The 12,453-nt window shown below is 40.3% G+C and overlaps 1 protein-coding gene across 5 annotated transcripts in view; it reads left to right on the forward strand.

Moving 5' to 3' along the window:
* Positions 1-5,039, forward strand: part of YTHDC1 (YTH domain containing 1) — a 28,011-nt gene extending 22,972 nt beyond the window's left edge. For all 5 annotated transcript variants that reach the window (XM_040967426.1, XM_040967425.1, XM_040967424.1 and 2 more), the window contains 2 exons: positions 1,940-2,074; positions 4,067-5,039. In XM_040967426.1, coding sequence (XP_040823360.1) covers positions 1,940-2,074; positions 4,067-4,291 — 360 coding nt within the window. In that variant the 3' untranslated portion in view covers positions 4,292-5,039. The remainder of the gene's footprint in view (positions 1-1,939; positions 2,075-4,066) is intronic.
* The last annotated feature ends 7,414 nt before the right edge of the window (positions 5,040-12,453 follow it).

Here is a 12,453-nt window from a genome sequence, read left to right on the forward strand (position 1 = left end):
CCCTTCACTCTTTCAAGTCTTTTTTTTTTTTTTTTTTTAAGAGTAAAGCCCAAATTCCTGATTTTTAAATTATTTCCCATAAGGAAATTGGATATTTTTGGAGTATATTAAAATAAATAGGCACTAAAGTATTAATTGCCAATAAGTTTAGTAGTTTAGAAAGCTCTTATGTTTCTAACATAGTTTAAATGCTATCCGTTGGGGCTGTATTATGGCACAGCGAGTTACACTGGTTCGCAGTGCTAGCGTTCCATATTGGAGTGCAGGTTTGTGTCCCTGATGCTCTGCTTCCAATCCAGCTCCCTGCTAATATGCCTGGGGAGGCAGCACAGTTTGCCTTTAGAACTTGTATTGCTACCATCCATGTGAGACCCAGATTTGAGTTCTTGGCTTTTGTCTTTGGCATGGTCCAGCTCCTGCTGTGTGTGGCCACTTATGGGAGAAAATCTTTGGATGTAACACAAGCTCCTTTCCCTCTCTTTCCTGTTCCCTGGGTCACTCTGCCTTTCAAATAAATAATAGATAGAATGCTCTGTGTCGTGACCTTTTCATCTGATGCTTACTTTATTTCATTTGAAATACTTTTATACTACTATAAACATAGTTGAATTATAGAATTTTTTCCTTTAGGTTCTAATGAGTTTTTTAAAAATTGAAATGTTTTATTAAGGGCTGTCAACAGTATGAAAGTAATCCTTAATTTGTCCCTTATTTTGTAATGGCATTTGAAAGTTCATTTAGTGCTTGGGCAACTGGATAAATTCATGTACAGTGGTTAAGCATATCCTGGATTGTGGAACAGAGATTGCATTCTGATTCCACTTTGTTGCTAGCAGTGTGATTGTAAGGCAGTTACTTAGCTCTTTTTTTTTTTCTTAAGATTTATTTATTTTGTGAAAGGCGGATTAACACAGAAGAGACATGGAGAGATCTTTAATCTGCTGGTTCCATCTGCTGGTTCACTCCCCAAATGGCTGCAAGGGCTGGAGCTGAGCCAATCTGAATCCAGGAGCCGGGAGCATCTTCTGGTCTCTCATGGTGGAGTTGGCTCTCAAGGCTTTGGCCCTTCGTCTACTGCTTTCTCAGGCCATAAAGAGGGAGCAAGATTGAAGGTGGAAAGTTGGGACACAGACTGGTTCCCATGTGGGATGTGGTGTTTGAAGGTGGGGGTTAGAGTTTTGTTGTGGCACCAGCCTCCTACTTAGTTTTTTCTCTTGATACCTTAGTTTTTTCTTTTATAAGCTAGAAATGCTAATACTTAACTCATGGGATTGATATGAGAATTAAATGAGAAGTTAGGCATAGGGCCCGATGTGGTAGCTTAGTGGCTAAAGTCCTTACCTTACTTGCGCTGGGTTCCATGTGGGTGCTGGTTTGTGTCCTAGCTGTTCCCACTTCCCCTCCAGCTCCCTGCTTGTGGCCTGAGAAAGCAGTTGAGTGTGAACCAAAGCCTTGGGACTCTGCACCTGCATGGGAGACCTGGAAGAAGCTCCTGGATCCTGGCTTTGGTTTGCCTCAGCTACAGTCGTTGTGGCCATTTGGGGAGTGAACCAGCGATGGAAGAGCTTTCTCTCTCTCTCTCTCTTTCCTTTTCTCTGTAAATATGTTTTTCCAAGAAAAATCAATAAATCTTAAAACTAAGTGTAAAGTAATAGGACAGCGCCTGGTTCATAGCAAGTACTATGTGTTTGCCGTTTTAATATTTAAATACTGTGAGAAAATTAAAATCATGTTAAACCTTAGAAGGTGTGTAAGTGGCCACTGTGTCTGTTTTCAGCAGGTTTTTCTTTTTTTTCCCCCTTGCTCCCCCTGAGCCTTAACGTCATCAAAATATATAACTGGTGCAGATTACATTATTTGTTAGGGGTTATTGGTTTTGATGGGATAGAGTCTAAGAATAGCTTTTTTGTTTGTTTTTTGCTTTTATTTTTTCTTAAAGCCCCCTTATCCAGGAATGGAACAACCTCCACATCATCCTTACTATCAACACCATGCTCCACCTCCTCAAGCTCATCCACCCTACTCAGGACATCACCCAGTACCACATGAAGCAAGATACCGAGATAAGCGCGTAGTAAGTGCACCGAAGGCACAGGGCTGAGGGAACTACTTAGGATTCTGCAGTTCTGAGTATCCGGATACCAGATCATGTTGAGTGACGGAGACCTACGTAAATTCTTACTGCCATCTATTTTGGAGTATTTCACAACCTGTTTTATTGAAAATACTTGGCTGTGCACATTGAGATTGTGTAGGTAGGATTTTACCAATTCAATTAAGTCATAAGTTGAGGCAGTTCCTACATAGATTAGTTCAGCTGTTAACGCATTGTCCTGGGTAGGTGATATCTAAGATATTTTTCTTTTCAGAACCAGGATCTTAATTATAGTGTCACTAATACTTAATGAAGTATTTATATATCCTAATTGCCTGAATATGTAAAGGATAGATTGTATATATTGAATTAGCTATTAAATCTTTTTTATTAGAGAACAAATAGAGTATATTAACAGACTTTCACTTGATTGAATCATTGGTTTCTGCTACATTTTGTTGAAACGAGGAACTAAGTAAGTTGCTTTAGCTCTGGTAGTACTGGCAAGCAGCAAACATGTTAAGAAATGAGAATAACTGCCTTTTAGTGATTGATAAATTACTTTTGGGTCATTTCAAAATGGGATGTGTGAAAGGTAGCTAGTCTTAGTTTTTTTGTATTAGTGTTGCTGAGTTTAATAAATGCTATCCATTTTTTGTTCCTGTTAGTGCTTCCATTTTTAGAAAAAGAAATGACTTAAGATTTAGTACTTGTTTTCATTTAGCCACATGAGAAATACACATCCTGTGTATGATGCAATTGTCGTTGACTAGCTGGGTTGTGGTGTCCTAAAAGCATCCCTTTTAGATAGGATCATATGATTTTAAAAAAGAAGTAGTCTAGGATTCCTTGAAGTTTTTTTTTTTTTTTAAGATTTATTTATTTATTTATTTGAGGGGCAGATTTATAGAGACGAGGAAAGACAAGAAAGATCATCCATTTGCTGGTTCACTCTCCAAATGGCCGTAATGGCTGGAGCCAAGTCATTCGTGGAGCCAGGAGCTTCCTTAGGGTCTCCTACATGGGTGCAACGGCCTAAGAGTTTGGGCCATCCTCCATCGTCTTTCCAGACCATAAGCAAGGGCTGGATTGAAGTGGATTGAGTGGAACTGGAACCAGTGCACATATGGGATGCTGGTGCTGCAAGGGGGCGGGATTAGTCTGGAGCCACTGTGTAGGCCCCTGAAGTATATACCTTCATTAAGTTATAGTTCATGGACTTTTACATGATAGGTTTGGTTTACATATACATAGACATACTTGCATATTAATGTAACATTTGCTCATTATGAAAGATAGTATGGAATTTTGTTTTTGACTGTATGCTCTGTGCTGTGTTGACTTTTGTAAGAGTACCAGAGTCAGTCAGTGAAGGCCAGCTGTGAGGAAAAGACTGGAAACCTTGAACTGGAGCATTTAGTTAAGCTTACGGTAGCCACAGTTCCCCTTGTGTCTCATTTTGATATTTGTATTACCCTCTGGTGTTATTATCTTCCTTTTGTAATGTTTGCTAGGTATGAAACAAAAGTATGTACTTCTTTCAAAAAAATTCCCATAATTGTTAGTAACAGCTATTTCATGTGAGACAGAATTTAGATGTCTTCCTGATTTCATCTCAAGAGGGCAGAATTTGTTTTAGTTAGTTTGTAGAATTCATAGAGGAGAGAAATAAGGCTAGCCTGCTAATTAAAACACACACACACACACACTGGCAGTGTTTAGACATAGTGCTTGTTGCTTAGGACCAGGTGATTGCTTTGGCTAAAAACTTCCTAGAGCAGTCCCATGGAGTCAGGAAGCAGAATAGCCACAGAAGGCAGCTCATAGCTTCTTCCTAACTCTCCAAATTATGCTGCTTGGATTCATTCATTTGCGTTTCTCTAGATTCTACCTCTACCAGTCATAATATAGGAACCACGTAAGTTCCATTTGGATTTTTGACATGCCTAATCCATTTTTTCCCTTTTCTAGCATGATTATGATATGAGGGTTGATGATTTCCTGCGTCGGACACAAGCTGTTGTCAGTGGCCGGAGAAGTAGACCCCACGAAAGAGACCGGGAGCGAGAGCGAGATCGTCCCAGAGATAACAGAAGAGACAGAGAGAGAGAGAGAGGCCGTGATAGAGAAAGAGAAAGAGAGCGATTATGTGATCGGGACAGAGACCGAGGGGAGAGAGGTCGATATCGAAGATAATGTGCTTGGAAAGCACTGGTCGTTTGAAGATAAAAAACAAATCTTGTATTTTTTTTGTGTGTTTACAAGTAGTAAATTTATTTTCAGCTGTCTACTTAAAGTTCATTGTGTAGAAGGATTATGATCCCCTTGTTCCAAGCATGCAGTATAATAAGAACTGGAAATCTCCCATTCGTCAGAATGCACAGCTGCCAGCTAAGCTGACACTTACTGGGGCAGGAGAACAGGCCGAGGATGTAGATACTGATTTCTTCATGAATGTTCATCTTAGAGTATGTTCTTCCTAGAATTACTATTTTTGTTTGTTTCCTTTCTTTTGGATCTTGACTGATAACTGCCATGGTATTTTGCTTTGATGTGTTTCTACATGTAGTTGCACACGGTTCAGAAGAAATAATGCTGCTATCAAGTATGCAAATATAGAAGTATGATGGTTTGACTGTATGGCAGTGTTGTAGCAGCCTCTTTTTTCTCCCTTTCCCTCCTTTTTTTTAAACTTACAAAGTCACTTTTCGTTTTTGTTCAGTTTTCAATAATGAGAGCAATATTAAGAAGACATTGCTATCTAATTTTTAATCTTTTTAAATAAAAACTATGTTGAGTAGCATGGTTGATGCTATTACTTAGCTTTCCTTTTTAAATTGTATACGTTGGCTTGGAATGTTCATGACGCGTGTGTGGCAACGGAAGATAATTCTCATATTCTACATTGCTACCATTTTGTATAAAATAAATTGGTAAAGATTGACACCTATCTGTTGTATTTATTGTCTGCAAGATTCTTGTTTTTTTTTTTTAAAGATTTATTTATTTTCATTGGAAAGTCAGATATACAGAGAGGAGGAGAGATAGAGAGGAAGATCTTCCATCCGCATAATTTTTAGATGTTCTGAAAGCAAGATTGGATGACATAGATTTCCTATTCTGTGGTTAATCACCCAGATAAATTTTTGATCTGTTGTTTTTAACTTGTAGAATATAGTGAAGTACATTGTAGGTTTATGTTTTACTTGAAAGTGGACATTTTACAATTTAAGCCTTTTATTCTCTCACCCCCCCCCCCTTTTTTTTGGGAAGATATATTTCTTTATTTGAAAATTACAAGAAAGTGAAGGAGAGACAGAGACCTTCCATCTACTGGTTCATTTCCCCAGATGGCTGCAGTGGCCAGTGCGGGGCTAGGCTGAAGCTAGGAACTTCCGAAACTCCCATGTGAGTGACAAGGGGCAAAACATTTGGGTTCTACTGTATTTTTGTTTTTTCCCCATAATATTAGCAGGGAGCTATATCAAAAGTGGAGCAGCTGGGTCGCTAAACAATGCCCATATGGGTTGCCACTGTGAAAAGTGGTGGCTAAACCTGTCATACCAGAATTTAATCCCTGGTAATAGTAAATATTCATTTTTATTTGAAAGTTGCAGAAAGGAAAGAAGGATCCTTCTTCTGCTGGTTAACTCCCCAAACAGCCACAACTGCAGGAGATAAGCTGATAACAAAGCTGGAATACTAGAGCGTCCTTTGAGTCTCACATGTGGGTCCAGAGGTCCAAGGATCAGGGCCCTCCATAGCCCTTCCGAGCCTGTAGCAAGCAGCTGTGTAGGAAATGGAGCACTGGGACTCAGAACAGATGTATGTCTGTAAGGGATGCTGGCGCAGCAGGTGGGTGGGACCATACCCTCACCGTGGTGTCAGCCCCATGACATTGTTAAACCAATGGGTGATGGAAGTTATTTCATTTACAGTTTATAATCTTCAGTCATACTAGACTATTAACATGAATTTTGTTTTCAACTTGAAATGCTCAAGTTTAGGAAAATCATCAAATGATATGTAGACAACCAACTATACAAAATCGCTAATACTAATTTTACTGAAAGTAATTGTAATAATTTTTTTAAAAGAATTTTATCGCAAAATCATATATAAAGAGGAGAGACGCAGAGGAAGATCATCCGACTGATGATTCACTCCCCCCAGTGGTCACAATGGGCAGAGCTGAGCCTATCTGAAGCCAGGATCCCAGAACCTCTTCCGGTTCTTCCATGCAAGCACAGGCTACCAAGGCTTTAGGCTGACCTCTACTGTTTTCCCAGGCCATAACCAGGAAGCTAGATGGGAAGCGGGATCATCGGGATACAAACCAGCTCCCATATGGGATCCCAGTGCATGCAAGGTGGGGACATTAGCCACAAGGCTATCGTGCCAGGCCTTGTAGAGTTCACATGACCATACTTGTTTCAGGCCCTAATTTATGTTTTCAGGCAAACGGGAATCTTTGGCCAGCCATTTGAAAGGCAGTGGCATCTTGGGTGCCTCCATGAGAATTAAGGACATCTGAGGTTATACGGAAAGGCAGAATTTACCGGGGGTCCATTGAACATATGATTTTGTCAATTTAATGTTTGGCTCTTGCTTTAGAATATTTTTCACCGTAGATACGGCCTGCTCTTGGAATCTCTTGGTTCAGGGTGATTTGGACAGTGGTCAGACATGAGCTTTCTACTTTCTGATAACATCCACCCTCATGCATCCCTGGTGTATGGGTCAGAAATGAGGAAATGTGAATCGTTGCTAGCATTTCACCAACCATGCAAATTCCTGGAACCCAGGCTAAGTGTGTCGCAGATACGCTGGATCACTGTTTTCCTGATTTCCTTTAAAGCTTCTTGATGGAAAAGAAAACATTACTTATGTACTGGGTATACATTAAAAATTGAGGCGTGTTATATGGAAGGGGCCCAAACCTTTAGACTTCCAATTTCCTTGTGGTTGGAAACTTTGAAGAGCATGAATGATTCGTAGTATTCTTTCCTCTGCCATTTGTGTTTTTTTGTGTAGTATTTTGCCTTTCTTGTGCTAAATCTTTTTATTTATAAAGATTTTTGTTGGAAAGGCTGATATACAGAATGAAGGGGAGATAGAAAGACCTTCCATCCACTGGTTTCACTCCCCAGGTGGCTGCAGTGGCCAGAGCTGAGCTGATCCAAAGCTAGAAACCAGGAGTTTCTTTCTGGTTTCCCATGTGTGTGCAGGGTCCCAAGGAATTTGAACTACCCACTTCTGTTTTCCCAGCCTACCAGCAAAGAGCTGGAGGGGAACTAGAGCAGCAGGGATGCAAATTGGCAGTCATGGGATCCCAGTGCATGCAAGATGAGAACTTAGCTATAAGGTTATTCCTCCAGGCCTTGCTTCTAAATCTTACACTTCAATTTCCCTTCTGTTTTTTGGTTTTCTATATCTTGTATCATCAGAGACCTTTTAAATGATATTTATGGTATAGTAGATAAGTAAACTACTTTAGACTTCAGGTTATCAGTGAAGTCACTAAAATGAAGTTATTTTAGTTTTTTTATTATTGCATGCTTTGGAGACTGTGGTAGGTAGCTTTGAGAAAGTTCAGTTAGGTGTGCCTGTGGTTTGAAAACATGAGCAGCTGGTTTATGGAATGTTCAAGACCCTGCTTCCCGTTGAGTAATAGTTTTCAGAAGTCCTGCATTCAGGTACGAAATTAAGAAGTGATTTTCACAAATGCATCTTAGCTAGGTTAAACATACTGCATTCCCTTTGTGATGGAAGTAATTTTTTTTTAACTTTTATTAGAGTTTTCAACAAATTTATGGAAAAACATTGGTAATTATGAGCTCAACTTCCCTTTTTAAACCATTTGTATTCACAAAATATTCAGGTTTTTGATACGATTCTGTCTCTCGGTCATTGAAAATCACAACCTGTGCCTTCCACTGCCTGCCTTCCACAGACATCTTTGCAAAATCATAATTCCTGTAGCAGCTGCCTGTTACCATGTCTGAGGTCACATTGAATGAGTTAATTTGAAAGAGATTCCACTGATTCAATATGTGAATCATTTTACTTTTAAAAATGTATTGATTTGGAAGGTGGCTCATTAAAAGATTTTGCATTCTCTGATTCATTCTCCAAATGGTCACAACAGCCAGTGCTAGGCTGGCATGAAGCCAGGAACCAGGAGCTCCAAGCTGATCTGCTAACAGGGTGGCAGGGACCAAGTCTCGGGCAATCCTCTCCTGTCTTCCCAGCCACGTGAGCAGGAAGGTGAACGGAAGAGCAGCTGGGACTCAAGTTACACTCCAAGGTAGAATCCGAGTCCATAGTGCTGACTAAGCACAAATCTTCAATAGATTGTGTGTAATAGAACAAATCCGACTTGTTCCAGGAGTACAGTTGTTTTTAACAGTACTTCACTTACCACAAGAGTATAGTCCACCATGTCTGACGCCATTTGATTCAGCAATCACTGGTTTTGTCTCAGACAATGAACATGGTGGTAGGGAAGCATCAACCTCTTAGGAAGTGCCAAATCAACAAAGATGGTTTAGGACTGGGTAGTACATGGTAGAAAGGCCAATGACAGTTTTTATAGGATTTTCGGGACCTACTTATTATGGGAGACCCAGAATAGCACTAATTCATGAGTGTGTGGAGCCTAGTGTCCTGGTTTAAGACTAAGTAGAATCAAAAAAGACCGCAGTGTTCTGCATGATGGAAATAGCTAAAACTTGTGTAAACTGAAGAAGTGTTCTACTTCAAAGATTGATGAGCGCAGTCAATTCAATAAACATGTATATAATTGGATCGTTTAGGGACTACTAGATCTTGATAAAATTGTAAGCTTTGGTCCCAACAGGATATGTTTTATAACTACCTTGACTGGACTCGGGCTTTTAAGTGGGATGAACTACTGACATTGCATAGGAAAAGCCTGAGGAGGAACAGAGGAATTCCATGTACTTGGTCCCCCTGGCAGGTGTTTGCAGACTTATTGTTAGCGTGTAGTAAGGTCACACCAAGGTTTGTTTTACCTCAGTCATCTCCGGGAAGAAAGGAAGAGCACATTTCTCGTGTGTGTTTGGGAATTTGTTTCCTGTTTCAGGTGGTCAAAATACACTCCAGATGGAATGTTAATCGCACAAGGAAGGAAGATACCAAGATATTTTTAAGAAAGTTATATCCTTCCTTCCTAGAGATTCCGATGAAAAAGAGAGGTCATAGGAATAAATAATCAAAAACATGAAAGTAGTATAAACTTCTGGAATGTACAGGATTTCAATACAGTCACATTAATGATTCTTAGTAAACATTAAGTACTTCTAATAGGACACTTAAGGAGGTGAAGTAGTTGGATGATTTCTGCTGTTTGGGAGGTTAACATTAAAGGAGAGTATCAGCAGCGATTCAGGTGCTGAGTTCGGATGCATTGGGAAATGGCTGAGATTTAGAAATGTTACAATTTTTAGAGGGGATTAACATTACAGTCAATTTTTTTTAGCTTGTAGAACTACTTTTAACATTTCCAGCGGAAGGAGGCTTTGTGATGAATTCCCTCAATTTTTATTTGCCTAAGAAAGTAGCTTTGCTTCATTTCTGAAAGACAGCTTTACTGGGCGTCATACCCCTTCTCCCCCTGCTTCACTTTGATTCTGTCACTCCAGATTTCCTGTTGAGAAGTCTGTGGAAAGCCTCACAGGGTTCTGTTGTATGTGGGAACTGGTGCTCTCTCCAAGTTCTCCTTTTAAAAATATTTATTTACTTATTGAGACAGGGAGACAGAGATTGGTCCATCTGCTGGTTCCCACTCCAGATGACCACAATGACTAGCACTGGTCCAGGTCAGAGCCAGGAGTGTCCCATGTGGGTAGAAGCGACTCAGACTCTAAGACGCTCTTCTGCTTCGCTCACACCATTGTCTGTGAGCTGGATCAGGAGTGGAACAGCCAGGACGGTAACTGCTGCCCAGATGGGATGCTAGCCCCCTATTTTTTTTTTTTTCATTTTTTGGAAATTTGTCTTGGATGAACCTTTTTAGAACATAATTTAGAACTGGATGTTTGGAGCTTTCCTCAGATTTCGGGAAATTTTAGCTATTCTTCAACTAAGTTTTCTGTCCTTTTATTTCTACAGATGTGACTGTTTTGAGAGTGTCCTGTAAGTAGTGTACATATTCTTCATCTTTTCTCTGTCTATACATTTTCAAATAACTTAGACATTTTTTTCTTATTATCAATTCTGTTGATTTTTCTAATACATTTTTATTTTTATTTATTATTTTCTTCACCTCCAGAATTTCCATTTGGTTCTTTTTTATTATTTCAATCTGTTAAACTTGTAATTTTGCAATCCTTGTTTTCCTGATTAATATATTATCTGTGTTCTTTTGAAGTTCAGTGAGTTTCCTTAAAACGGTGATTTATAATTCTTAGACAGTGTATCTACATGTATTTGGTGTTAGTTACTAGTGAATTATTGTGTTTGGTGGTGTTATATTTCCTTTTCTCCAGGCTATGTTTAATGTTATCTTGAAATGATGCCTGCACATTTGATGGAATCATTGTCACCTCCAAAGCTTATGGACTGGTTTCAGTAGAGAAAGACTAATGGGTGACATAATTACAAAGTGACAGCCACATAGGACAGTTCTGACAAAGGCATAGGTACTGTAGTCCTGTCAGCCGAAGTTGATACGAAGGTTGGAGGAATCTTCAGTAGGTTCTGTGTGTCTGTGATGGTGGAGATGGTTATTGGGATTGGTAGTGAAGGTTTCTGGGTTCTTCGCTATTCTTCTCTCACCCAGTTGGATCATCCTAGGTGCCAAGTTTGTGGGCCTGGTCATGGTAGCAATGGCACCAGTATCTGATGTGTGATCATGGAGCCAGGTCTCAAGTCACATTTGGAGAGACCAAGTCTTCACAATATGGTGTTAGTAGCACCCATTTCTTAGGGTAAGGACCGCCTCTAATGATGGGGTGCAAGATTTGGCTGGTTAGAGACCGCAGGCATTTGCAGCTGCAGCAGCTCTGGGTCTGGGTTGTAGAGAGCTCGGAGGAGTGGTGATTACGAGCACTGGATCTTTACAGCTAGAACCTGCATAGCGTGGCAGAAGCTTCAGCTGCTTTGAGATTTGGGAATTGGGTCAACTCTCTGTCTTAAATGTTAGAGACGTGGGTGTTCACAGACCACCTGTGGAGCTGGGATCTGTACTGTAGACGCATGCAGAGGCGCTAAGTTGCAGTTCCTGGGTAGTGACTAAACAATAATGTGTTAGCTTAGGTGTCTGAAGCATAAGCATGCATAGTGCTGCCACAAAGCCAGAATATGAAACAAGGGACAAGCAGAGAGAGGCAAGTTGGGACAGGGTTCACTCCCACATCCGTGGCTCCTTCTAAAGAGGGGTGTAGCTCTATCTCCCTCTTGGGAGTCTGTCATGAATGGGGTTTGGTTACTTCAGTGGCAAGTGATGCCAGCGTCATCTGCCCAGCAGTCTACTGGGGATCATGGCCCCATCTTTTTTATACCAACTCCAAGCTCAGGTTGGCAGAGCTCCCCTACAACCCATTCTGTGTAGTAGTCTTTTTTTTTCCATCCACTCTACTGCTATACTTCCTTAAATGGCCCCTCCTCACAACTCCTAACAGTTATTACTCAGTTTCTTTATTGATGACTCTCTACGTATATGTTGGTTTTTGTGGGTTCAAGGAAAGTACTTCCTACTTCCCCATCTTCTGATATCATTCTAGTTGATTTTTTTGAAAAAGATTTATCTATTTTAATTGCAGATAGACAGAAAGGAAGATCTTGCGTGCGATGATTCAGTCCCCAGGTGACCTCAGTGCAGCTGGACTGAGTCAATTCAAAGCCAGGAGCCTCTTCTGGGTCTCCCAGGTGGGTGCAGGATCCCAAGGCTTTGGGCCATCCTCAACTTTTCCAGGCTTCCAGTAGGGAGCTGGATGGGAAGTGAGGCTTCCAAGATTAGGGTCGGTGCCCATGTGGGATCCTGGCGTATCCAAGGCAAGGACTTTAGTCACTAAGCTACTGCTCCAGGCCCCACTTTAGTGGATTTTTAACATTTGTCTTATATTAAGCCATTTTCTAGAATTGTGATAATTTTGCAGTTGCTGTTTTTGATTTTCCCTACTACCCACAAATGAAAGTATCTTCAAATTTTCATGTATTCTGAATTATCCTGTGCTCAAAACTCTATTATTTTTCTTTAAACATTTATTTAATTTGAAGTCTATGTATATAGAAAGAGAGGGAAAGGAGAGACAGAATCTCTTCTGTTCATTCATCAATGGCTGTCACAGGCTGCAGGGGCCAAAGCCAGCACCAAGAGCTTCTTCTAGGTCTCC

Source organism: Ochotona curzoniae, unplaced genomic scaffold, assembly GCF_017591425.1.
Source record: "Ochotona curzoniae isolate NIBS_2020 unplaced genomic scaffold, NIBS_Ocur_1.0 scaffold_4506, whole genome shotgun sequence".
NCBI lineage: Eukaryota > Metazoa > Chordata > Mammalia > Lagomorpha > Ochotonidae > Ochotona > Ochotona curzoniae.